The 26,441-nt window shown below is 56.2% G+C and overlaps 8 protein-coding genes across 8 annotated transcripts; 4 read left to right on the top strand and 4 right to left on the bottom strand.

The window, feature by feature from the left end:
• Positions 1–84: 84 nt before the first annotated feature.
• SPSK_02463 (uncharacterized protein) lies at positions 85–1,585 on the bottom strand (the record flags this gene model as incomplete). Its single annotated transcript, XM_016729333.1, has 2 exons — positions 85–1,093; positions 1,164–1,585. The coding sequence occupies 2 exons, from the start codon at positions 1,583–1,585 to the stop codon at positions 85–87; spliced, it is 1,431 nt and encodes a 476-aa protein (XP_016589134.1).
• A 1,891-nt stretch (positions 1,586–3,476) lies between these two features.
• SPSK_02552 (histidyl-tRNA synthetase) lies at positions 3,477–4,749 on the bottom strand (the record flags this gene model as incomplete). The annotated part of the gene is made up of 2 exons (XM_016729421.1): positions 3,477–4,563; positions 4,640–4,749. The coding sequence occupies 2 exons, from the start codon at positions 4,747–4,749 to the stop codon at positions 3,477–3,479; spliced, it is 1,197 nt and encodes a 398-aa protein (XP_016589133.1).
• A 2,824-nt stretch (positions 4,750–7,573) lies between these two features.
• Positions 7,574–7,819, bottom strand: SPSK_02875 (uncharacterized protein; the record flags this gene model as incomplete). The annotated part of the gene is made up of 1 exon (XM_016729737.1): positions 7,574–7,819. One exon carries the CDS (start codon positions 7,817–7,819, stop codon positions 7,574–7,576), a length of 246 nt encoding a protein of 81 aa, XP_016589132.1.
• Positions 7,820–8,807: 988 nt separating this feature from the next.
• SPSK_02155 (uncharacterized protein) lies at positions 8,808–13,001 on the top strand (the record flags this gene model as incomplete). Its single annotated transcript, XM_016729032.1, has 1 exon — positions 8,808–13,001. One exon carries the CDS (start codon positions 8,808–8,810, stop codon positions 12,999–13,001), a length of 4,194 nt encoding a protein of 1,397 aa, XP_016589131.1.
• A 584-nt stretch (positions 13,002–13,585) lies between these two features.
• On the top strand, positions 13,586–15,295 carry SPSK_02408 (Ran exchange factor Prp20/Pim1; the record flags this gene model as incomplete). The annotated part of the gene is made up of 2 exons (XM_016729280.1): positions 13,586–14,215; positions 14,288–15,295. The coding sequence occupies 2 exons, from the start codon at positions 13,586–13,588 to the stop codon at positions 15,293–15,295; spliced, it is 1,638 nt and encodes a 545-aa protein (XP_016589130.1).
• Positions 15,296–16,021: 726 nt separating this feature from the next.
• On the top strand, positions 16,022–18,557 carry SPSK_02246 (phospholipase C; the record flags this gene model as incomplete). The annotated part of the gene is made up of 2 exons (XM_016729119.1): positions 16,022–17,753; positions 17,809–18,557. 2 exons carry the CDS (start codon positions 16,022–16,024, stop codon positions 18,555–18,557), a joined length of 2,481 nt encoding a protein of 826 aa, XP_016589129.1.
• Positions 18,558–18,826: 269 nt separating this feature from the next.
• On the bottom strand, positions 18,827–21,797 carry SPSK_02207 (uncharacterized protein; the record flags this gene model as incomplete). The annotated part of the gene is made up of 3 exons (XM_016729081.1): positions 18,827–21,464; positions 21,539–21,617; positions 21,758–21,797. The coding sequence occupies 3 exons, from the start codon at positions 21,795–21,797 to the stop codon at positions 18,827–18,829; spliced, it is 2,757 nt and encodes a 918-aa protein (XP_016589128.1).
• Positions 21,798–22,968: 1,171 nt separating this feature from the next.
• On the top strand, positions 22,969–23,958 carry SPSK_02650 (uncharacterized protein; the record flags this gene model as incomplete). The annotated part of the gene is made up of 1 exon (XM_016729518.1): positions 22,969–23,958. The coding sequence occupies one exon, from the start codon at positions 22,969–22,971 to the stop codon at positions 23,956–23,958; it is 990 nt and encodes a 329-aa protein (XP_016589127.1).
• Positions 23,959–26,441: the final 2,483 nt, after the last annotated feature.

Here is a 26,441-nt window from a genome sequence, read left to right as displayed (position 1 = left end):
CGCACTTGTGCTGGTCGTGGTGGTCGGGTGCCTCGCCGAATCAGAATAAAGAGAAAAGGACGATGCTGAGACGATGCCGACGCTTTACAGCAGCAGGACCACACCGGTCAGACCGGCCAGGAGACCAACGAACGTGGTCGCCTTGGCCGAGGTGTGGAAGGCATCGCTAGTGGGAACAGTGGGCGGCTTGTTGGAGCTGCCGCCGTTGCCGTTGCCGTTTCCGTGGCCGCCAGGGCTGCTTGAGGCGGCCGGGCCAGGGTGCTCAGGGGCACTGGTGCCGTTGCCATGGCTGGGGCCAGGATGGCCCCCGGAAGATTCAGGAGACTCGGGAGACTCGGGAGACTCAGGAGATTTGGGAGATCCAGGAGACCCAGGAGACCCAGGAGTTCCCGACGTGGAGGGCGAGCCCGGAGCCGGGGGCGGGGGAGGAGCTCCGCTAGGATGGGACACCACGGCAGCCGGGTTCGACGGGACGGTGCCGTTGCCCTGATGCCCGGGGTTCACAGGAGTGGTGCTGTTACCACTGGGACAAGGTGTCGGAGAAGTCGGCGGGGTGGTGTTGTTACCACTGGGACACGGCGTCGGAGACGTCGGCGGGGTGGTGCCGTGGCCCTTAGTACCAGGCGCCGAAGGGGTAGTGCTGTTACCACTGGGACACGGGGTCGGAGGTGTCGGGGGGGTTGTACCGTTACCCCCATGGCTGGAAGGGGGGGCCGTTGGCGTGGTGCCGTTGCCCTTGGTACCGGGAACCGTAGGGGTAGTGCTGTTACCACTGGGACAAGGCGTCGGCGTAGTCGGTGGTGTGGTGCCGTTGCCCTTGTGGCCAGGTCCAGGGGGACCGGGAGGCGTGGTACCGTTACCCTTGTGGCCAGGCCCAGGGGGGCTGGGAGGAGTGGTGCCGTTGCCCTTGTGGCCAGGCCCAGGGGGGCCCGGAGGAGCGGTGCTGTGGCTATTGTGACCAGGCCCAGGGGGCCCCGGAGGGGCTGTCCCATTGTTCTTGTGTCCAGGCCCATGGGGACCTGGAGGAGCAGGCGCTGACGTTGTAGGGCCAGGCGGGCACTCGGTGGTGACAGTCCAGACCGAGGTCGAGTGTCTATGATGTCAGCACAAAAACAATCAAAATAACTTCAAAACGAAAGGGACACTGAGTAAGTAGAGCGTACGTTGTCACCGGAACGATGCTGCCGGAGCTGGTGCTGTGGGTGGTCACCGGGCAGATGGACGTCGTCACGTAGGTGGTCGTCGTCACAGGCGGTGGTGGCGGCGCCGTCGTGTGCGAATGATGAGGAACCGACGAGTGATGGGGGACAGACGAGTGGTGCGGGATAGACGAGTGCTTATGCGTGGTGGTGTGCGGAGGCGGAGCAGGGGTCGTGGAGGTGGTGCAGTCCGAGCTCCAGGTTTCCGAGCTCCAGGTCTCCGAGCTCCAGGTCTCCGACGTCCAAGTGTCGGACGTCTCGGTGCCCCAGCTGCCCGAGTCGGTCGGGGACCAACCATCGCCACCATCGTCAGGGCTCCAGTTGCCGCGGCGGACACCAAGCGCCGACCCAGCAAGGGCCAGCGTGATAAAGGCAGAGGTCTTCATGATGCGTGCTTCAACTCGGACAAATTGACATAAAGCGAGCGTGATGGATGCAAAATATGAAATGAATATGAATAAAAAACAAATCTAAACGGGCCTTGCAACGAACGGTGGGGTTCAGATTGCAGATGCAAGTAGATCGAGATGGTAGCAGAGAAGAAGGAAGAAGAAAATGGAAAAAGACAGAATAAATAATAAAACGAGGAGGACAGGACAAAGTGAAGAGACGGGCGCAAAGAAATAACGATTATCCGAGAACACGTAGGGATGGCAAGCCTTAACTGAGAAAGGTGGCAGCAACGGGATGTGTAAGGCTACTCAGGTATATACACACTGTGATGTCGCTTGTTTCATCTGAATAGATTCAGTCCTCTTCTTCACAACCCATAGTTTGAATTCGTCTATGGGCCTCACTTTGTTCGGACAGCTTTCATCCGATAAATATACGGAAGTCCTGGTCGTGTATCAAATCACAGATGCGCTACTAAATGTTACGAGAGTTATACAATCTCATGGTACCTTTGACCGCCGACATGTGGACCGACATGATCAGTGATTTCAAAGATGCCCATCAAAGAAGGCCAGGATAAAAGCATGTGGCAAGAGTCGGGATGGAACGCGAGGGACATACGAATCGAGGGGCGGCTGGTGCGTAATGTGACGACGAAGGTAAGAACCGGTATGAAAATTCGTGGAACCACTTGGAAGCATCTTGGAACCGCTTGGAGGCGTTCTACATTAGAGAACTGGGGGGCATTACTGAAAACAGAAATTTTCACTTGGAAGTAATTCTTATCAGGAACGGAAATTGGCGGCAGGAAGTAGGATATAGTCTCTGTGCATGCGGAATATATTTTTAGACATCCCTGGGAGCCAGACGAGATCGGATCTCGACTTCTCTGGGTCGGTTCCAGTTGGTGATGATATGAGACGATCTCTTAGTTTCCGGCTAGTTGCGGACGCTTAATCACATATTAAAAAATCCGATGATGGGAAAAACAATGCAGTTCTGTAATGTACATCTGTTGGACATTTTTCCCCCTCGTCCACAGTGATAACATTGCTAATGACTGGAATATTGTCGGTATTTCGCAGGTCTAGATAGGTCGTAAAATTCCAGGCTGCAAGGAGTATTCGTCGTATCCGTCGTATCGCTAACCGTTATTTTCTCGTTCTTACAGAGAATAATGTTTAGTGCAGCGTCTGTTGGTTATTGCTATGCACGACGTCAACGGTCTGGCTCGTAGTCATCATCATTCACAAGCACCGAGGTGGTTCATGTGCCGAACGATGAGCCGCGTAGGTGAGAAGATGGTACGATGGGTGTAACGAGGACCAATAAATGTGAATAGGGAAGAGGTTGGAGCATATAGAGTGTGACATTTGGATGCTCGACGTACGCTATTTAGCACACCTCCCTTGCCGAATTTGTTTTGAGACGTCCATGCTCAGAGAAAGCTTGACATTCCTCTACAATCCTATATTAGTCAGCTTACACGATAATATTTTGGCGTATTGTTTGTCGTCGACATAGTATAGGTTATACTCGTATATTATGAGCTCGTAAAGGTCGGACATCTCCATTCACTTAGATTCATAGACGCCTGCTCTAGCCTAACGACTCATTACAATCATGCCGATATACAACCCTACCCTCCCTGAAAATAATTTTCTAGGATATATTATCCCAAAGTGGAAGCGTCCAACAACTTCCGTACCTCCTTCACGAGATTGTCTATGGAAACAAGCTGCCCCTTGTCCTTCCCCGAAGCATTTTTGTCCCCTATGTGCAACTGCTTCACGCGAACCTGCCCTGCGGCCAGCTCCTCTTGGCCTAGCATAACGGCAACCGGTACGCCCTCTGATGAATTGAACTGCTGCAGCGGCTTGGGCCTCACTTTGGGCAAAACTCGGCACGGATGCCGGCATCCCAGAGTTGGCTGGCGACGCGCATCCGGTCGGCCAGGAGGCCATCGAACTCCTTTCCCCCAAAGGCCACGATGTACACATCAGCCTCATGCGCAAGCTCTGGGCCGCTTTTCTTGTTTTGGTTGCGCTGCGCGTCAAGAAGCGTAAAGATGCGGTCGACGCCAAAGGAGATGCCGACGCAGGGGACGGGACGTTTGCCGTACATGCCCACCAAATTGTCGTAGCGGCCGCCGGCAGCGATGCTCCCGACCTCGGTACCAGGCAGGACTACCTCGTAAATAACCCCCGTATAGTAATCCAGCCCGCGTGCGAGAGACAGATCAAACGACACTGTGTCCAACACGTTCATAGCGTCGAGGTAGGAGGCAAATCGCGTCAAGTCGGCCATGCCTGCGGCGACGCTCTCGACCTCGCACAGTTTTGTGTCAAGTCGCAGCTCGTCGAGCAAGGTCGGCAGACTGCCACTGCGCCGGACGTAGCGACCCAAACGGTCGGCCACCGCTTCGTCCAGGCCCTTTTGGAGCATCTCTGCCTTCACCTCCGCCCAGGGTGCTTTGTCGAGCTTGTCGACAGCCGAACTGATCGCCCGAATCTTGTCGGCCGGCACACCCGCCACGGCAAACATGCCGTCCAGCAGTTTGCGGTGGTTCAACTTCACCGTGACGCCCATGCCAAAGGCTGTGAAGACCTCGGACACAATGCGCAGGATCTCGGCGTCGGGGATCATCGCATCGTACGTCCCCGCGATGTCAAAGTCGCACTGGTAAAACTCGCGCAGGCGGCCCCGGGTAATGGCCGGCTGGTCGCGCCGGTACACCTTGGCGATTTGGTAGCGCTTGATGTTTTGCACGTCGGTGCGCATGGCCAGCCACCGCGCAAACGGAACCGTGAGGTCGTAGCGCAGAGAACAGGCCTCGCCGCCCTGGTCTTCCAGATTGTAAATGAGCCGCGCGTCCTCGCCATACTTTTCAGCAAGAATGTCGCGCAATTCAAAGACGGGCGTGTCGAGAGGAACACCGCCGTGGCGCTCCAGGACTGTACTGATTGTCCGGCTGGCCTGTTAGAGGAGACGAAAACACCTCCTGCATCACAATCCAACAGTTATACAGCATTCTCCCGACTACTCACAATATATGGTCACGTAGCAGGAGATCACGGCTGACCCAATCGCGAGTTCCTTTAGGCGTTTTTAACTGACCGCCTGGTCGCGACGATGTAGCAGAATTCTGGGTAGCCATGTTGTCGTTGATGTGGTGAAGGAGAAATAAAAGGAATGAGTCAATTCAGAAGACGTGTTTCAGCCCCCAAATCTATACGTTCTCAAGCTGCATGCAAACCACGTGATCATGTGACTCAAAGATGATTTTACATGAACAGAAAGCTGGATTCACGAACCGACGAACCAACTTATTTTACATTATACGCTCTGTTTACTTTGTTAAGTGCAAGGTTTTCCTCGTGGAGGATGCGGTTATAAGACTAAATGTGGCGACAAAGACCGTCCGAAGTTGGCCTCCTTGTAGAAAGTCTTAACTAGTAGCTATCATTACGGTTGACTCTTCATAGGGATTTCAACTACATTGAACGATACATTAATCGACAGCAAAGTAATAAATTTGAACTGAATGTGACGAAACATGACATCCCGGGCCAGAAAACCGCCGCGTCTTGTCAGCTTCCACCACCCCATATTCGGCGCCATCCCTTGGACAGATTGACCAGTATGCACCCAACTGTCCATCAGAGCAGACAGTCAGGGACGGCATCGTCGTTAATCACTTTTGCGGGAATGTCGAGGTCGTTTCGATGTATTAACCAATTGTTGTTTACGTTAACTCTATCTGGTGGTTTGGTAAAATCGAGCGGTCCTTTTGCAGATCCGATGAACTGTATAGTCTTTTGATGTTGCCTCTACGAAGTGTTACAGCATCTGTGTAAGTGCGAGTCTAAATGCACACTTCCTCTCCGCGTCGCTAAGTGTTGTTGGTTGATGGGCTCACGAGACGGTGCATTTTATCTCCGATATGGGGTGGGCGGCCCTTTTTCACATTTACAAGCGTCAAATGTCAATCTCAGAAGATATCGAAACGTTGCCAGAGCCCAAGATACGCAGGAGTGTGACAAGACAAAGTGGAAAACGTACAGCGGTGGGATATTCGCTAGTCATCACGGATCCAACTTCTAATCCCCCAATTATTTTACCTTTCGTCTCCCGTATAAAAAGGCTCTTACCAGGGCAAATGCTTCTTTGTTTTAGGCGCTTGACTACTCGAGACGACAAGTTTGGTAAGTAACCACCATATTTGAAGCCCGGTGCTTCATTCTGTCGTTCTGATAGTCATTCGAGATGCTGCGTGCTCAAAGGATTTGAGAACAAGGGCAGGGGGCAAGCAAATTCAAAATCTATCTCTGCCACTTGCCGGTGTTGGCTGCCGAAGTAGTTTCCAATATTGACTGGTCATACAAAATCATGGGCGTCTTTTTGTTTCCTTTTTTTTCTTTTTTTCTTTTTTTCTTTTTCTCTTCTTTTATTTTCTTGTTCGCGCTTCGCTTGTTTCATGAAAATGACGTTTCATTCCCTTGATCCTAGCTTCTCTTCTTGGTAGAATCCTGCCGGGACGTCGTATGAATTTGTCGTTGTGATGCCACGTCGGCTTGGCCGTGCTCGTCCCCATCGACCCAGTGGCGCGTCCCGCGCGTGGGGGACGAATTGCAATTCGATATTCCTTGCATATGCTTATTTTAGCGACTGAAGCTTGTTTTCTCGCGCGCAGTTATTTTCCTGATTCATCCATGAGGTTACTTTTCATGGTTTTCCAGGTCCCTCATTCGTCGTTTGTTTTGAACTCATCCTCTTTCGAACTGCAGGGATCCGACTCCTATCGTCGGTAGACAATCTTGATGCGTTCCAATGCATGAGGGCGCGAAGGAAGGCTTTTGGACTAATAAATTTGGAATGTCACAAACGCCCCTGATTGGCGAATAAACCGAAAAGTGGATCTCTATCCCGAAAACAACACATTTGCCTGCCCGGAAGCGACAATGGTCGAATCGAAACGAAATTCGAATGCAACCATTGAAGCGATGGCTACTTTGCAGGTTGCTATTCTATCAACGATTTTGTTTAGAGATTCTTTTCTTTCTACTGTTGCGTTTCACTGCCTCAATTGTCGGCCCTTTTTATCCTTCGAATTTTCAAGCCCCTGTTATTTATTGATATTTTGTTTGCCTTCCTCTACTGTCAACCAGCTGTACAACCGTGATGGATGCCCCATCCTCCATCTGTTTATTTGTATTTTTTTAGCCCTCCTCCAGCTACCTGGTAGTCCTCACCAGAAAATCATGCCCGTAATGATCAACTCTATTGTACCAAAAACAGCCATGACTCCATTAGGCTACTCTGTTTTCTTCTTGGACGTCAACCTAATCTTCCCTTTAATGCTCCGTATGGGTCGGTCCTTTGCACGGTTGGTCGTCCTCGCCTTGGGTCTCTCCATATTAAAATTTTACAATCTAGACCTCGCCAACGTCGATCGACCCCCAGATTCAGATCTCACCGCGATAGGGCAATGCCTGTGAGAAAACTATCGATATCCCCTGTAGTACGTTTTACAACTTTTACCGCTACTGACGTTGCCTCACCGTGTTCCGCCGCACGTATGAAGGAACATGAACACCATTGTTTGTTGGCTCCAGACTGCTTGCCTCTCATAGGGCTGTAGGATCTCATCCATCAAAGAACATGAACTTGCCGAGAGCACGTTGGCGAAATCGACTATACGCCATGCTTTCTTGGGCGTAAGGACAAATTACAAGAGAATATTACGGAAACTTTGTCGTCTGGAGGATTTGACGCCCTCCATTTTATCATTGTCTTTCTCGGTAGGGCTCTTTTGATTTTACTTTTTTTATGTTTACCTTTTTTTAAACAGTTTCGTGTTTTATTTTAGGGTCCCCCTCGCGGAAAATTCCAAATAAATAAAATTTTTATTTCGTCCCGAGTTTAGGAAAGGGCAAATGAAAACGTGCCGTGATTCTTTCGGGTCAGATACACTGGGCTGGTCATAAGACGGCGGAGCCAAGCAAAGGGGATGCATCGGACGATTTCCCAAGTCTGTCCAAAGATGGCGCAGGGGCCGGCGCCTGCGCTAGATCCTTTGATGCAATCTCAGCCCTGCATGCATCCAGCCACGGCGCCACGATGCCCCTGGAAAGCCATAGCCGTTTAATCTTTCCCCAACTGCACCACAGGGCCGTCGGTCTCGACCGACTAGTCGCCCTCAAGGTCACCTTTCCTCCCGACCCCATGTTGACAGTCCAGGTTCCTCTTTCACCATGTCTGGATTAGCCGCTGTCATCGTCGTCGTGCTACAGTCAAGAATGCATTCTGAGATTCCAAATAGAGTACCGCACGTGAACCTTGCAATTTGGCCATTGGCTTTCCTAACGTAATTTTACTAGGGATGTCTTCCACAATGTCCATGCTTTGCCCTCCTTTGATCTGTTCGCCCTCTTTCCCGTCCTATTTGGCGTACGTTGTCGAAATCAAATCTTCAATGCTACCCACGTCCTAAGATTGGCGTGAGGATAGCCGCCGGGATTGGACTTTGGCGCGTCTTGAGATGCCTGCCGCGAGCGCTGCAGTCAACACGCATGTGAATCGGTGATACCTTTTGGAATGAATTGGGACCGGCGACAAGATTGGGCTACCGTGGTATGTCGTAACGTTTTGTCTACAGGGATCATGGCAGTCGGGTTGCGTGTTCGTTGTCTGTCAAACCCAAATTAAGGAAAGAGAAGCAAGGATCATGCACATGATGGAACATTTGACAAGCGACAGGAGACTGGTCCTACACATGGCGATGACTGACGAGTAGAATCGATACTTCCCTACGGCGGAAGTGCTGATTATTCTTAGACTTGCACATCCAGAAACGTGCACCTCTGGCGGTTGACCATGGAGCGTAGGGTCGGACCAGGCGTCGAGCAAATAGCATTGTAATCTGAGATATAATGGCATGGACGACCCTCAAGATGAACTCCATCCTGTTATCTCGGAGCCCTACATTCTTCGCCCTCGCCGCATTCTGTTTCTGTTATTATCTGCATCTTCCCTACTGCATTTATTTTACCCCAGTCGCACTTTCCATCTTCAGCGGCGCTGTTGATGTCAATATAACAACCCAGTGCGTCGTGCCTTCCTTATATTTGAGCCCGCGAGGTCCTTCCTATTGCGGTTTATTCTACCTCCGACTACGTTGACCTCTTTCCTTTGTTTCCCCTTTTATCCGTCACGATGCTTCCCTCGTGGAGTCTATCCACGGCGGCAGTTGGCTTTGTCCTGCTGTCGTCGGGGCTCCTCGGCGGCGTCAACGCTGAGTTCAAGCTCCGCCAACCGGCTGCTCCCAATTACCGGAGCCGCAATAACAGCTGTCCTACTTCTTGTACTGTGACCGGCCCCAACCCAGCCAACTGGCCCGCATACAAGAGCCTCCAAGATTTCGATACCTGTCACCAGACCATCTTCTACCACATCTCTCTCTTTGATACGGTCGATGATCTGTCGTCCACGCACCGCATCTATGCTTGCGCCTCGAACGGCTCTCTGGCCGATGCTGGCACGTCCCACTCGACCATGCAGGTCCAGGAGACGGTGTCAAACGCCACGTTCAAGGTTGGACACTGGAGCGCCGCTGCAGGCGTTGATCTTCGGGCCCTGTCGCAGGAAGTGCGCAAGTTTTTGAATACCGGATACCAGGCCAAGGCCAGTGGCTCCACGGCCGCGTCGACGTCGCCAAAGGACCAGGCCCAAATTCTGTTTGCGCAGACCATGGGTGGTACCGTGGGCCTCTACGTCGGCAAGGACGTGCAGAGCCTGTCGTATGTATCCAGTGCGCTTGAGGGCCTTGAAGCTTCCTTGACAGCCACCAAGGAGACCACCGGCACGGTGGTGATGGAGCTGTGCGGCACGCAGTACAACGCGGACCATGTCATCGGATTCATTGCCACGAGCAACACGTCTTTCACGCCTGTGCAGCAGGTTCTCCGTGCGTGGTCCAACGCGACATGCATTGACAACGACTCGACCGAGACGTTTGTCAGCCCCGTTGGATTTACGACACCGCTGGACATCCCGTCCGCCGGTCTCAATAGCACGGCGCTGAACGGGACAGTCCCCCATCATGTGGCGTCTCGTTCTGGCCGCTTGCTCTCGCATCCCCACTCTTCCTTGTCACGGCGCGCCGACTGCTCGACCGTGCAGGTCGTGTCGGGCGATTCTTGCTCGTCGTTGGCGACGAAATGTGGTATTTCTCCGGCGGATTTTACGAAATACAACCCTGATTCGTCGCTTTGTGCGACCCTGACACCTGGTCAGCATGTTTGTTGTTCGTCTGGAACACTGCCCGATTTCGCGCCCAAGCCCAACAGCGACGGATCGTGCTACAGCTACACTGTTGTGGCAAACGACAACTGTGCCGCCATTGCGGCCACCTACGACTTGACCAACGACCTCATCGAGAGCTTTAACAACGCAACATGGGGATGGCAAGGCTGTAACAACGTCCTACTCGGTGCCGTGATATGCTTGAGCACGGGCTCGCCGCCCATGCCCGCGGCCGTTGCCAACGCCGAGTGCGGACCCCAGGTTACTGGGACGGTCGCCGGGCCTGGTGGCACGTACAACTTGTCGGGCCTTAACCCGTGTCCTCTGAATGCCTGTTGTGACATTTGGGGGCAATGCGGCGTGACGGACACCTTCTGCGTGGATACGAGCCTTGGCCCCCCGGGAACGGCCAAACAAGGCACCAACGGTTGCATTTCCAACTGTGGCACCGACATTGTTTCCGGGTCGGCGCCGTCAAGTCCAGTCAAACTGGCCTATTACGAAGGTTACGGTATGGACCGTCAATGCCTCTTCCAGGATATTTCACAGCTGGCGTCGGATCTGACGCATGTTCACTTTGCGTTCGCGACGCTGGACCCGGACACCTACAATGTGTCTGTTGGGTCTGTTTATAGCAGCTACGAGTTTGACAATTTTGCTCGTCTAGGATCGGGTGTCCATCGCGTCATCACGATTGGCGGGTGGTCATTCTCCACAGATCCCAGCACCTACCAGATCTTCCGCAACGGTGTTACTGCTGCCAACCGTGTCAGGATGGCCATGGCCATTGCTGACTTTGTGAAGCAACACAACTTGGACGGTGTCGACATTGACTGGGAGTACCCAGGTGCCCCGGACATTCCGGGCATTCCTGCTGCCAGCACCGATGACGGCGCCAATTACCTCGACTTCCTCGTCGTCCTCAAAAACCTCCTGCCCTTCAAGACCGTCAGCATTGCTGCTCCAGCTTCGTATTGGTACCTCAAGAACTTTCCCATTCAGAAAATTTCCAAGGTGGTGGATTATATCGTGTACATGACGTACGACCTGCATGGCCAGTGGGACAGCGGTAACAGCTACTCGCAAGACGACTGTCCTACGGGCACTTGCCTACGCAGTCACGTCAACCTGACGGAAACGCTCACCTCCCTGTCTATGATTACGAAGGCGGGTGTGCCCGCCAATAAGGTGATTGTCGGCGTGACGAGTTACGGTCGTTCGTTCGGTATGACGGACCCAAACTGCTACGATCCGCAGTGCACATACGGCGGCGGCGCGTCGGGCTCCACTGCCGCCCCTGGCCCTTGCACAGGCACAGCCGGTTACCTCGCCGATGCCGAGATCCACGCTATCATTTCCGGCATGGATATTACGATTGACGGCATTCACTCCGACGGGAACAACACAAACACAAAGCGCGAGACTATCAACTCTACTCGTGTCGACCATTACTACTACGATGAACCCAGTGACAGCCAGATCCTGGTTTACGATACCGACCAGTGGGTGTCCTTTATGACGCCGAGCATTCTGTCGTCCCGTGCGACAAAGTACAACAGCTATGGCTTTGGAGGCACAACCAACTGGGCCAGCGATCTCGAGACGTTCAATGCGGTGCCTGGTGTGACGAAATCGTGGGGCGCATTTCTAGAGGCCGTCGGGGCGGGCCTGAATCCTATGTCGGAACTTTCGGTGGACAAGTCGGCCGTTCACGGCAATTGGACGAAACTGAGTTGTACCAACCCGGCTGTCGTCAATGCCTTGACAATGTCGCCTCAGGAGCGCTGGGCGGAGCTGGACGGCGCCGATGCGTGGGCTGATGTCATAAACGTCTGGACGACCGTGGACCAGCCCGCCGGTGGCATCTACCTCAGCGAGTCTATTTCAAATTCGATTCACGGCCCCGAAGACACCAATTGCGGTACGCTGGCCGCCACGAGCAACTGCGACTCGATCCTGCTGTGCAAGGACGTCGAGAACATTAGCGGCACCGGCCCCGCGGCCTATGTCCTGTGGAATTCGCTGGTGTATGTCCACGAAATGTACGAAACCTTGCACGACGCCATCGTCCAGGCGGCTGCCGTCTCTCTGGACCCTTCCCTGCCCTTCTTCGAAGACACATTTGCCCCCGTTGTGCCGCCGAGTGATACTTGGTTGTCGGTTCTCTTCGCACTGTCCAACCTGGCAGGCACAATGGTCGTCTCTTCGGTCTTCAACAGCTTGTTAAAAGGCCTGCCCTATTTTAGAACCAATCCCGAAGTATACGACAATGGAAAGGATCTCGGGAAGGCTCTCGAGAGCTTTACAGTGAGTGTCATGGGCATCTACATCAAAGGCAACGAAGGCTCGTGGTCTGCGGGCGACCAGGATTCCTTTTCCAGCTACCTCGGCCAGGTCATCAACGTCTGGACCACCGGCACGGAAGCGCAGCTCGAAAGCCTGTTCAGTGGCTCGAACGATTCCATTACGCTTCTGACGAGCCTCGTCGGCCAGGGCCAGTTTCTGGAGGGGTCCGGGGCAAGCCCTCAGTTCAGCGTGTCCAATGCCACGACCACGAGCGTCGCCGCCAGCATCATGCGCGCCTTTTACGCCTTTGCCATCCCGTCGGTCTGGAGTGCCTCCGGCACCAACGCGTTTGTTCTCGACGCGGGTGACGACTGCAGCAAGCCCAGTGCCTATGATTACTACGTCGACTCGTCCATCCAAGAGAAGACCATGGCCTGCATCGACGACCACCTCTACTTCCTCGTGTATCCGAAAGGCGTGGCCAGAGAATACTGCTATCCCAAGTTCAACTGCCCGTACAACAAGTTCTCGGCGCCCCCCGGTATCGACGACCTGGACGGAACGGCTTGGGGCGGTATCACGGTCACGGACATTATCAACGGTTCTGTGCGGTCGTATCAAGCCAACGGCCTGGCCAACGACGCCCCCGTAGCCGACCCGAGCGATCCGACCACCTTGACGGATCTGTATAACCAGGACATTACCACACCAGGGTACATCCGTCTCCCCGTGTGCACTGGTCCAGTTGCCGACTACGCATGGTTGGTCAACCGCGACAAGTCGGCTCCCAACTGGCCCTGCATCCCGGCAAATAACTGAGGGAGCTCGAGTCTCATCGCCCACGCCCGCGGCGCCGAGCCAAGAAAGGACATTGCCAACCTCGTCAAAGATTCTGTGGCGTTGCTTGGTACAAGCGGCAAGGGTTGATTCCCAAGGCAACATGAATGTGTCAGCCGGTGAAGATTTGCTGAAGATTTAAAAAATGTGGGCGTGACAACTTAAAGTCTAGTGGGAGACGGGTTTCAATACTCCTCTCAATCACTTTGCTTTCGCTTTCTTCTTCCCTTTGTGTTTATTTTTTTTTTTTAAAAAAAAAATGTTTCTTTCTGTCTTGCCATACATTTACCATTTCGTGGTTGTTGCCTGCCTCCTGCCACTGGCCATTGTAGTGTCCATTTAGACTTATTTTTATGTAACCAATGACAGGGTTATGTCACCTCCACAGCCTACTGGCATCTACACGGTCCGCTGTGCTAAACCCGGCGCCTATTTAGAGGATGAATGTTTCCAGCTGGTCTGCGCGCTGACTTTTGTTTACATATTTGTTCATCCAGCCGCAATTGCACTTCTGCCTTCTCCAACAACTTACGAACGCCACAAACGCAAACATAACAGCAAATGTCATGGCCCGACCCTCACAGAAGCGTCGCATTGTTTCGAAAGATGGCCCAGTCAAACGCATACGGGCTGCGAACGCTACGAGAAGGGCACAGCCCGTCAAAACGAACAAACAGAGAACGCCAACTGCACGACGAAGAGCGCAAAGAGCCCCCCTAGCTCCCCCTCCCCCGTTAAACACCGCACCCACAACGGTGCTCGATGTGTTTGTCTTTGGAACTGGCGACGCCGGCGAGCTGGGCTTGGGTCCGGAGATTGCAGAGGCGACGCGGCCACGGCTCAACCCGTTTCTCAGCGCGACGTCTACACCGGCGGCAGGCACCACGTCATTTGACGTCGTGCAGCTCGCTTGCGGCGCCATGCACTCGGTGGCGCTGACGCGCGACAACCGGATCGTGACGTGGGGCGTCAACGACGGCGGCGCGCTCGGCCGAAACACAGACTGGAAGGGCGGGATGACAGAGCTCAACGAGGGCGACAGTGACAGCGAGAGCGACTCTTCTCAAGGGGCATCGCTGAACCCCCATGAGTCCACACCGACGGCCATTGATCCGAGCAGCTTCCCTGCGGGCACCGTCTTTACGCAGGTGGCGGCGGGCGACAGCTGCAGCTTTGCGCTGACCGACACGGGGCTTGTCTACGGCTGGGGCATGTTCCGCACGAAGGACGGGCAAGAGTTTTTCTTACCACACCCGACGACGGGCTAGGTCGGTGAGAAACAGCGCGTGCCGGTGCGCATCCCCGGACTGCAGGGCATTACGCAGATCGTGGCCGGTGCAAACCACGCGCTCGCCCTGCAGGGCCGCGCAGGCGGGCCGCGCCAGACACGGGCAAGAATAGGAACAGGAGCAGGAACAGGAACAGGGGCAAGAACCTCTGTCCACGTTTGGGCGTGGGGAAGCAATGACGTGGACCAGCTTGGCCGCCGCCTCGTGCCCCGCCGCCGCCCCCTGTACAGGGACGATGTGGTTCTCAATGCCGCTACGGAGCCGGTCCTGGTCGAGATGCCCGGCCGGGCCGCCGAGGACATCGCCCTGGTGGCCACGGGCGAGTACCACACCTTTGCCGTCGGCGCGAGCGGTCGCGTGTGGGCCTGGGGCCTCAACACATTTGGCGAGACGGGCGCGGCCCCGGACGAGCTGCGACGCCGCGGTGCCGACGCCTCACCAACCATACCAGGGCCGACGCAGGTCGCCGCGCTGGCGGGCGAGCGCGTCGTGGCCCTCGCTGGCGGCGGCCACCACTCGACCGCGGTCACGACCGACGGCCGTTGTCTGGTCTGGGGCCGCATCGACGCTGGGCAGCTGGGTATAGCCCTCGACGAGCTGGCAGCGGCCGACGCCGCCGCGCGAGACCCAGCCCACCGACGGCTCCTGCGCGACGAACGCGGCCGGTCACGCGCTTGTCTCTTGCCCGCCACCGTCAACCTCAATCTCGGCACGGACGCGGCCACAGCCACAGCCACGGACACGGCAGCAGTCGCCGTTGCCTGCGGCACGGACCACACGATCATCGTGACTGCGGCCAGCCCGCACGGTGTCTTTGGTGCCGGCTACAACGGCCAAGCGCAGCTGGGCATTGGCGGCGGCGAGGACGATGACGATGACGTGCCCGTGGCCACGTGCCTCCGCAGCAAAACGCTGCGTGACCGGCGCTTGACTTGGGCCGGTGCTGGCGCTCAATATTCCATGGTGGCGGGGCCTCGGCCGGGGTAATGGACGACGATCTGTGATAATTGTCGACGAATTGACTCGAGAATATATTTCATAGCAAGGTTTGGCGGTTCTGCTGGTTGGACTGTCTCAATGTTCAAGTATTTATTCTCCTATTCGTGGGTTTTGTACGCGCAGGGCAAGTGGTCAGCAGCATTTCCGTGAGTGTCTCTAGCATTTAAGCCTGTAATTCCTGACTACCTCGTCATTGGTGTTGCAAGTCGACAACTTGAATACATCTGCGCCTAAATTTTGTCTAAGTAGACAAATGTGGAGGGTGCGCAGACGGCCTGATTGGACATTGAAAACTTGGCAGAGATTGGCCAGATCGGTCCACGGTCAGGTCGCACGCTAACGAACTTGGCGGGGAACTTATCTTAGCGAAGCTGTCTCAGCTGTCTTGTAGTGCGGCTGCTGTTGGAGGCCTGTCTGTGTTCGCCTTTTGACAATAGTACGACACGACTTTGCGCGATGCTTCTTTGTTTCTCGTTGCTGGTCGTTCCTTCCTTATTTTGAGGCACTCGTCACCCGCATTCCTTCTGAAATAGGACAACCTGAAGCCTAACAAAACCGGAAGCCACGTCCCGTCGTTCACAACCCCGCCTTCTTCAGCCTCGCCCAACTGTGGCCAGCATCCTCAGCTAACGTCGACGTGCCATTATCGGCTCCGTTTCTCATTTTGTCTCTTTACTCCAAATCTACACTCGTTGCCAACACTCATCTATCGCCATGGCACAACCCCCCACAGAGTCCGCTGTGCCTCCAACGGCCGCGACGGGGCCAACAACAGCAGTACCGGTCCCTGCTCAAGCTCCAGCTCCAGCTCCTTCAGCTTCAGCTTCAGCAACGTCCACCACTACCTCCACTGCCGCCACATCACCAGAGACCGTCCTCGATGCCTCACTCATGTCGCATCTCTCACGTATCTTTGCGCTCCACGCCGACAAGAACGACAACCAGTGGCACGCTGACCAGGTGGCTACCTTTCTGACGCACGTGCAGGGTGAATCGCTCGCCCAAGGAAATGCACCACCCGCCCTTGATTTCCACGGCTTCTTGCGCTACATCACGTCCGAGGCCGCCGACATTGTCGCGCCGGTGCCCGTCCAGGACATTGACAGCTACCCGCTGTCTAGTTATTTTATCAACTCGAGCCACAACACCTACCTGACGGGCAACCAGCTGTACAGCGACGCCAGCACGGCCGCCTACCGCCACGTGCTCGAGCGCGGCTGCCGGTGCATCGAGATTGACGTCTGGGACGGCGACGACGACGACATTGATGACGACGATGCGGAAGACACAAGTGCCAGCAGCAGCGACGAGGAGAGCGGCGCGGCGCCCGCGAAACAGACCAAGCAGGCCTCGCGCAAGGACATGATGAAGCGCTACAAGGCCAAGGCCAAGGAGACGCTGCCGACATCGCTCACGGAACGGCTGTCGCGGTCGACGCTGGGCCGGCGACTGGAGCACTACGTGGAGAAGAAGATTGAGGGGAAGCCCAAGCCCAAGCCGAAGCCGAAACCCACACCGGCTGTCGCGGCAGGCAATCCAGCAGCTTCGGGAGCTGTCGACAGCATGGCCCCCGTCGAGCCCCGCGTGCTGCACGGCCACACACTCACTCGGGAAGTCTCCTTCCGGGATGTCTGCGTGACGATCCGTGAGTATGGCTTTGCCACCACAGACACGCCGCTGATTGTCAGTCTCGAGGTCCACTGCACGGCCGGGCAGCAGGACGTCATGGTCCAGATCATGGAGCAGGAGTGGAAGGGCCTGCTGCTGGAGAGAGGCAAGAACCCGGCCGCTTCGCTGCCATCGCCAGGCAGCCTGCGCAACAAAATCTTGATCAAGGTCAAGTACATACCGGCAGGCGGGGCGTCGTCTCCAAGCAGCCCACGAGGCAGCACGCCTTCGAACGCCAGCCTCGGAACCGGCACCGGCACTTCTGCCGACCCCGGCCTCTCCTCCAAACTCGCCAACATTGCCACCGAAACCTCCACTGTCGAGTCGCCTCCATCAGGTATACCGACCGGAGGCACACCAACGGGCCGCACACCTGCTCCGGGCACACCAGGTGGCACCGCCTCTGGGGTTGCCGCCAAAAAGCCCTCCAAAATTATTCAGGCCCTCAGCCAGCTGGGCGTCTACACCCAGGGCGTCTCCTTTAAGAGCTTGTCTCAGCCCGAGGCCTACATGCCCACCCACGTCTTCTCCCTCTCCGAGAAGAGTTTGATGGAGGTCCATGCCAAGCACGGCCCCGCCTTGTTCTCGCACAACCGCCGCTTTCTCATGCGCGCCTACCCTTCGGGTCTGCGCATCGGTTCGTCCAACCTGGATCCGGCACGCTTCTGGCGCAAGGGTGTGCAGATTGTCGCGCTCAACTGGCAAAACTGCGACGAGGGCATGATGCTCAACGAGGCCATGTTCCTCGGCACCGGCGGCTACGTCTTGAAGCCGGAAGGTGAGCTACCCCCCTCCTATACTTTCCGTTGTGTAACTGCTAACAAACGTCGTAGGTTACCGTGGCGACAAACTGGGAACGCCGGCACCGCCGCCCCCGGCCGTCGACACGACCTTCCAGCCGCCACCGACGCATAGCACGGTCGTCCCACCGCCCGTTGCGCCAAAACTGCTCGATCTCTCCATCACTGTCCTGGCCGCCCAGGGCCTGGCACTGCCGCGCAAGACGGCCAGCCGGGACGGCAGCGTCAGCAGCGATGTGGACAGCAACAAGGTGATGTCACCTACAACATCCACTCGCACGCTGCGGCCGTTTGTCAAGGTCGCCCTGCACGTCGATGACCACCCAGAGCGGCCCGACGCGCCAGACGGTGGTGGTGCCGGTGGCGACGATGCCGAAGAGGACGAAGGCGGCGAGTACAAGGCCAAGACGCCCGTTTTCAGGGAGACGGCGTCTGGTGGCGGTGGACGCAACCCGGATTTCAACGGCGTGGTCCTGCGCTTTGCCAACGTGCCCATGGCCGCGCTGCTGCCGGCGGCGACGACGGCCGAGGAGCACAGACGCGCCCAAGAAGCAAAGACAACGGCCGAGGTGTCGGCATCCACAGCCGCGACGTTGTCGTTTGTGCGGTTCCTGGTCAAGGACACGGGCGGGACCATGCACCGGGACGTGCTGCTGGGCTGGGCGTCGGTGCGGCTGGACCGGTTGCGGCCAGGGTACCGGCTGGTGCATTTGCGGGATCCGGTGCATGGACGGCGGAATGGAGCGGCCGTCCTAGTGAAGATTGAGAAGACGATTTCATGAGCGGGCAACGCGGCGACATCAAGAGTGCCACGTGAGTCAATATGATGTAGTGTCTCGTATTCCATTTTCGAACATACATGGACTTGAACAAATACAAATGTATACCATTTCCCTAGAGCAAAAGTGAGACATGACAAGCAGAAAACAACCCTGTCAAAACACCGTCCCGCGCGTCGTTAAAATAATCCGAGTTTGGCTGTAATTTTTCATCGTCACCCGTCCCGCTCTCCCTTTTCGACCGCCACCGCCGCACGCCGTGATGCAGGTTTCTACCACTGCCACAGCACCTTGTGGTGCAGGATCCGCGGGCCCAGGTACGCATACTCGTGCGGCGTAATCCAGCTGTCGTTGGTCGCCAGCTTGGCAAACACGCTCGCGCCCTTCCACACCACCACCTGCTCGTCCATGTCGCGGGCGCTGCGCGACACCAGGATCCGGTCCACCAGGTCGAGCCGCCGCGCCCGCAGCCGCTCCTCCAGGTACGTCGTAAAGTGCGGGATCTTGGCGCCGCCGCCGACCACCATGACCGACCCCAAAAAGTCCTTGAGCTTGCGCTCGTCGCCTTTGGCCGCGTTCTGGATCGACGTCATAATGGCAATGTCCAGCGGCGCCACCGGCAGCACCGCGTCGCGCTCCACGGCAATGTCCTTGGCCGTGCGGTGGAACAGCGGGTCGAGCTGCAACAGGCCGCCGCCGCCGCCAGGCTGGCTTTGGCTGCCGGCGGCCGCGTTGGCACTCGCACTGGCTGCGCCGCCCAGCCCGTTCGGCGCAGGCGTACCGCCGTTGCGGCCGCTGGGCGCCGGGCTGGCGGCGCCGTTGACCGTGTCGCGGCCAGCGCCAAAGACAAAGGGGGCCGGCACGGGCGTGCTGGCGCCGCCCTCGGGTGCCGGCGATGCGGCCTTGGACGTAGACGGCGTCGCGCCCTCGATGCCGCGCGGGAAGAAGTTGAACGGCTGCGACTTGTCCTTGCCCGGCGTGGAGACGTCGGCACCGGCTGCACCACCACCGCCGCCACCGGCAGCGGGCGCGCCCACCGTCGGCGGCAGCACAGACGGGTGATCCAGTGCCAGAACGGCGACCTGGGCCGCCGAGACGGGGTCGTCGGGTACATCGACGTCGTAGGCATTGTATGTGCGGTCAATCAGCTTCCGCCGGCCACGCAGCTTGGTCGTGCCGTCAAACAGCGTCGGCTCGTAAAAGCCCATGGGCGCCAAAATGACCTCGTCGTACGTCTTGAACTGGTACTTGTGCGTCGGCTCGTTGTGCACGCGCAGGTGGAACTGGTACAGCTGCACGGAAATGTCGGCCTGGTTCATCGTGCTGTGCTTCTGCTTGAGCTCCTCGGCCAGCAGAAAGTCGTAGCGGCGCTGCAGGTTGATTTCCTGGTAGGGGAAGTGGTCGTACAGCAGCATCTTGATAAACGTCTCGGTGACGTCGAAGCCGCCGTACTTGAGGTTGATGCGCGAGTCCTCGACGACCAGGCCGTCCTCCACGCAGGCGACGGACGTCTTCTGCGCACCCACATCGACCACACAGGCCTGGCTGTAGCCGGCGCCGCAGGTGGCGGAGTAGCTCTCCTGGATGAAGCAGACCTTGTTGAACTCAAACCAGTTCATGCACATGCGCAGGACCGTCTCGACGTATGCCTTGTCGTACAGATCCGGAATCACAAACACGCAGCTGTACTGCCGGCACGACGACACCTTCTTCAGGCCCAGCTCGGTCTGGATGGCGTGTGTCAGGATCGCTTCAAAGTCGCTGTACAGGCTGCTGACACTGTCGTAGTCGTCCTCGTTGAGCCAGCCGTGCTGCATCGGCCACCGCAGCCGAAATCGGGGATTCGAGTCGTCGGGGATGCGCTGTGCCTCGGCGCCGTAGAACACCGTCGGCGGCATGGGCTTTCGCCGGGTCTTGGGTACGATCGAGCGCTTGACTGTGGGGGCGGGAGTGGGCAACTTGGCCCCTTCCGGCTTCGTCTGTTGACCATGCCCCTGTGCCTCCTCTTCCCGTAGTTTGTCGTTTCCATAGGGCGCGCCGTTCGACGTCTCGGATGCGTCGCCGTTTTCGACCATTGGCTCGTCGGGCTTCTCGGTCTTGGCCACAATCGCATCCTTTGTCTCGCCGCCCGCATCCTCACCACCAGCCTCGGCTGGGGCCTCGGTCTCTCCGTCCGCCTGCGGCTCCGCTGCGTCCACATCAGCCATATCGACGTCGCCATTGGTGTCGGCGTCAGCCGCCTTGCCGCCGTCAGTACCTGCATGCACAGTACCCTCCACCGTCACGGGCGGCTCGTCCTCGGGCGCCACGACCTCCTCGTCAATGTCCACGGCGACCTCGTCGTCCGGCACCGGCACAGGCGTGTTGACGTCGGTCCAGTCTACCTGCAGCGGGTCGTTGTGTGTCGGGATGACTTCGGGTTCCGTCCGCCGGTTGTAGTTGACCACCAGCTCCTTGGAGTTGGGCAGCACCTTGCGCTTGTTGAGGCGCATGTCGGCCTTGAGGTCCTCGCTCATCTTCTTGTACTTCTTGGACCAGTCCTCGCCGTACTGCTGGTCGATCTTCTGCGCCTCAAACTGCCGCCGGGGCCGCGCCTCGTATTCTTCGGACTCGGTGCGCTGGTACTTGGTCGCGAGGCACATGGGCACCGTCTTGGGCAGGACGTCGGTCGAGAAGCCGATGCGCAAAAACTGGCTGCCCGGGTGGATGACAATGACTTTGGAGATGTCGTTGCCGTCGGTGGGCATGTTGACTGGCAAGTCACCGCCCTGCTGTTGCTGTTCGGTGATGGCGGCCGTGTTCTGGTTCAGCGCCCGGTCGCGATCCTTGGCACTCTGCACCAGCCGGTCACGGCTCGCCTCGTTAAGGACACGCAGCGCGAGCACCTGGTCGTCGCGCTTCATGTATTCTCTGTGAGAATGGCAAAGTCCGTCAGCAAAAGCACCTTCCAAACACCCCTCTTTCCGTCCTATGGCCCGACATACGTGTAGTAGTTCTTCTGGTTGATGGGCGTGACCTCGGGCCAGCTCGTCGGCTTCATGCCATTGTCGGTGCGCTCGAGTCCTGCATAAAGTATCGGTGTTAGCCAATGCCTCTCCCAATTTGAGCTCAAATGCACACAGCGTCGCCCCAACAAAATCGTCATCTCCGTGCCCTCGCATCATATTCCATCTTCATTCAATCGGCTCGGCAGCTCTACTTACCTTCCCGAAGGAGAACGCGCTCGCTGACTTTGCCGACCATCTTTGCGGTGTTGTACGGGACGATCGCGATAGGATGCGTCGGTTCTCCGTCTCGATGGAAAATGCGGTGCTCCGGTGATGTCGACGGAAAAGGGAATCACCAGGAGCAGGACCGAGTTCCTCTCCAGAAAAGCACCTCTCAATCGGCTGCTGCAACGCCTGCCTTCCCTGTACGATTCGCGATCTTGATAGACCTGGCGAGAAAGTGGGGCCTTTCCACAATAGGCTAGATCGCTCATCGGCTCATTGTTTTTCCCGCCGTGTAACACCTGTACGAGTACCTGCCTCCAGTGTGCTTTCCTGCTGTATCCTGCCACCCAAACGTTGTCCGCTTTGCGTGAGGAACGCCAGAGTTACGGACAACAAGACACACTTGTATCCAACTACTCTGCTCTGTTCTTGGCTGAAACAAGAGTGCCTCATTGGTCAGTCTCGCACTGGAAATGAGCTCTAGGATACAAGAAGCCAGCGACAGTCCTGCAGCCGCGCCATGTGATGGAGTGGTGGCGTTGACTGGGTCAACCGCTTTTGCCTTTGAACATTCCTTGGCCTTGAGACAATGTTTCTCTGTTTTCGGCGTTTCTTTTCTTTATTTTTTTTTATCTTTTGTCTTGATTTTGCTCGCTGCCTAATTTCAAGTGAACAGACTGGCATCTATATATGGACAAAGAAAGTCCACTGCAGTTTGTCACCTGACTGCTCCAAGCAATGACGTCGCCACCGAGTTTATAAGGCAAGTGCACCCCTGGCGTCAGTTTAAACAACCCCCTCAGCTAGGATCCAGGGAAGGAGCTGCCCATCATCATCATACCCCAGCAACGAGGTAAGAAGGACACATTGCCCCTATTATATAAAAGTGCACACGCTTGTCTGCGACTTTCTCTTTCTCGTCTAGGAATGAGAGCATCGAAGACAATCGTCACGGATTCCACACTCTCGAACTGGTTCATTCCGCATAACAAACTCCACGCGCCCTACATAAGGCAGCCGATCATCGCAGAAGCACAACCACTTTCTCTACCTACGTAAAGTTGGACAGTACACTCAGCACCACAACACTTACAGCTTCGCCTACCTCCACATATATTTTCCGCGCTTCTTGACAGCTCGGAGGGTGCTCAACGTTACCAGCTTAGCTTACCTCCGTCGACGTCACTGCACAGCTCACCGCAATGGCGCCCATCCCCATCTATTCGAAGAGCCCCATCAGCGCGGCCAAGGCAGACGGTGTGACGCCCAAAACGGAGAGCGGCGCCGACAGCAATAGTCGTGCCGGCAGATACGCGCCAGAGACGCCAACAAAGACATCGCCATTAAGTGCGCGTGCAGGAGGGCCGCCGCCGCCTCAACCCGGCGCTGTCCCCAGCCTGCCCCAGCCGACCGGCGCCGGCCAAAGCCCGAGCTACCGCGGCCAATACGCATCGCCTCCGCCGGCAACAACGTCGGCCGTTGGCTCATCGTCCAGACCATCCACCAACTACACTCCGCCTCCGCCCCAACCGGGTGCCGTTCCCGTGCCGCCCTCGACAGCCGGCGCCAACAACTACGTCCGGGCTGGCACATCGCCTGCACCGCCGACGACAACTGCCGCGGCCGTTTTGCCTCCGCCCCCACGTGCCGGCGAGTCGCTAGCCAGCACGGGCATTCTCAGCGCACAAACGCAAACGCAAACGCAAACACAGCAGGCACAACAACCGACCTCGACCATGTCTCTGCCACCCCAGATGGGCATAGCCCCGCTCACGGCGTCGCCGTATCCCTCGGCTGCACGGGGCACATCGACGGCAACGACCCAAGGCGCAGCCTACGGCGGTATTCCGCAGCCGACGGGCCTGGCCCAGGGCCTAGCCATGGGCGAGCAGCAGGAACGGCAGCAGATCAACCTGAACCACCCACCAGGGTACGTGCAGGACCCCTACGCGGCAGAAATGACTGGCTCCCAGCGGGCGACGGCAGCACAGGTCGGCACCAGCGGCGGCGGAAATGGCGGCTTGTCGTCGTACCACAGCAACAGCGCGTTCAACAGCAGCAACCGCTCCACGTTTGACGACGGGAACGGCGAGGGCCTCTGGGACGCGGCCAAGAAGTTTGCCGTGTCAGCCGGTGAGCGGCTGTCCGCAGCGGAGACGGAGGTGTGGCGGCGGATCAACAATCAGAGCTAAGGAGTAGGGGGTGCAGAGGTGGAAACCGAGGAAAGCCCACCTTTCCTCCCACGTCAATCATTTTCGCGCGCGTGTTTTCTGCGTCTTGTTTTTGCTGTTTTTGTTGAGCTGTGTTTTTTGTGACTCCTTTGTTTTTGTTTATAATTTAGAAACCTTGGATTATTATTGGCCTGGAAAAAGCAATCGAACCAGACACTCAACTCACGAGGGGTCGGGGGCGTGTGGGACATAGTGCCTGACGCTCTATGACGGTTCACAGGAGGACATGGAAACGAAGAGGGCGTACAATACACATATCAACATAAGCACCACCTGCGGCACAGTCACATATACCATCAACCTCACGATAGCCTGGCCACCACAAAACAAACAGCCCGTCTCCACCACGGCAACCATGAGGGTATATATATACGACTGGAATGGATGACACGAGGCAGACTATCTTGGGCACTTTATCCAACGCGCCTTAGTCGTTCCTTTGTCAGACTTTGAGCTACCAATACGAGCAGGTGCCGCGGTTTGGAAGGATATGAAGTGAGCGCTTTTACAACAGGACAGGTGGTCAGGAAAACAGGACTATTGGAAACATTGGTGTGGGCGCCGTCAACCTAGCAGAGATTCACATCCGTCTTGGTAGAGGGAAGAAATATGAGCAGTCCTAAGCGTCAACGAAGTCTTAAGTGATTTGCCGTATCGTGAAGCAGACAAATAAACGAGCCACGGGATTTGCCCCAAGCAGCGGACATAGTTCACCGTAGAAAGTTCAAATATTGACATTATCGTCGTTAATACATCTACACCGTATATGGGCTGGACAAGCAGGAGTCGTGTTCTGCTGTTCCCTCCGTCCTGTACAATGTCGCTGTTGCGGTTAAATTCAATCATGTGAGCGCCATCCGATGACACGATATTTGAGCCAGTGCCGCTATCTGGACTTGAGGCCTTACACCGACGTTGTTGACATTCTAACCATTTTCGAGACTGGCCGGACAACCTCTGCCGTCATTGCCTAGATATAGGTGGTGGCGTACGGTGGAAAGCACCACGAAACTAAGCTGACCGACCGTGAGGTTGTGCGGAACTGTAAACATGTGAGATGCAATCTAGGAGTCCATAAAGTGGCAAGCAAGCTTGGACGGGCGAAAGTAAGATGATGACATATTTCGTAACACGGTGAAGCCGTTGGATAGCTGAAGTTATTTAAAATACGTCTTATCAGTATGAACTTGATATTTCCTTCAACGAAATCCAGGTCGTACATGTGATGGAGTCTATGTAGCTCTTTATTTCAACTCTCTTCAAGACATTCACAAGCTGAGCAATTCCACAAAAGTATTGTATTCCTAGGCTCCGCTTTCAAAGAAGGCGTATATATGCTCTACCACTGCCTCCGTCTTCGCCGAGGATGGCCATCGGATGCAGGAACAAAGCCTCGCTACTGATACATCTACACCGTATAACAGTCCGACAAGAGCTAATCGCATCTCGTGTCTAGTATTATTGTTATTCACGTTTTTGTTTCCTGCTCACGAGGCCCAGGTTCTGTAGGGCCGTTGTCACTTTGTCGCGGTACGGCTGTGCGGTTAAAAGCAAGTCGGACGGCGTTGACGGCGAACAGTGTCGATGTGCAATCTTAAAATATTTCCTAATACGGACGAGTTTGTTATGCGTTAACACAACGGTTGGAGGATGCGGAAAACAGAGCGAAGGAGAAAAGCAGGTGCCTAACGAGCGTCAGCTGAGCGCGAGAAAGCGGAAAAACGAGCGTAAAAAAATCAGACGGTCAACGTGAAGGAACACAAGGAACAGGAACCGACCGTTGGGAGCCCCTGCCTGTTGGTCTGCTCGTTCCTCTCTACAACTCGTTTTGTTTGTTTCTCGCCCAGCTGCCTCTCGCCCTGCGATGATGCTACCCAATCCAGCCTGTCCCGGCATTTCTTGGCTGGGGCCCTTGCTACGGGTAGGCCGAGAGAGGGCCGCGGAAAGCCCAGTAAGTACGAAGAACACGAACAAGCAAGGATCGTAGAAGCCCACTAGAAAGGTGAAAGATGAAAGTATGTCGTAGTGGGCAATGCACACCAACACTGGACAAGGGCCCTTACGGGGCACGGAAACGTGAGGCCTGTAATAATGAAAACGAGTCATTCAGTGGAGAAACAGGCAAAGGGAACCTCCGCGTACGCCAGACAAGGCACCCAAGCGGCCTCGATAACAGGCCCAGTAGGCCCGCTAGAACAGGATCGGGCATTCGCCGCAGGATTGGCGAGGCTTTGAAGTGGAGGGTTTGGGCCAGATCCCAGACGGGTCAAGCACCAGGATTGCTTCTGCATGCTCTTCGGCCTCCCTCCGCACAAGCAGTGGCCACTGATATGCAATGACGACGCCCATATGGCCGGGAGCACGTTGAAAAAAAAATATTTAAAAAAATATTTAAAAGTGAAATAAAATAAAATAAAAGCACCGACGAGGGTCGTGCTGTGCGT

The sequence above is a fragment of the Sporothrix schenckii genome, assembly GCF_000961545.1.
Source record: "Sporothrix schenckii 1099-18 chromosome Unknown Cont43, whole genome shotgun sequence".
Taxonomy (NCBI): domain Eukaryota; kingdom Fungi; phylum Ascomycota; class Sordariomycetes; order Ophiostomatales; family Ophiostomataceae; genus Sporothrix; species Sporothrix schenckii.
The sequence above is the reverse complement of the archived record's forward strand: the minus strand, read 5'-3'. Positions and strand labels throughout refer to the sequence as shown.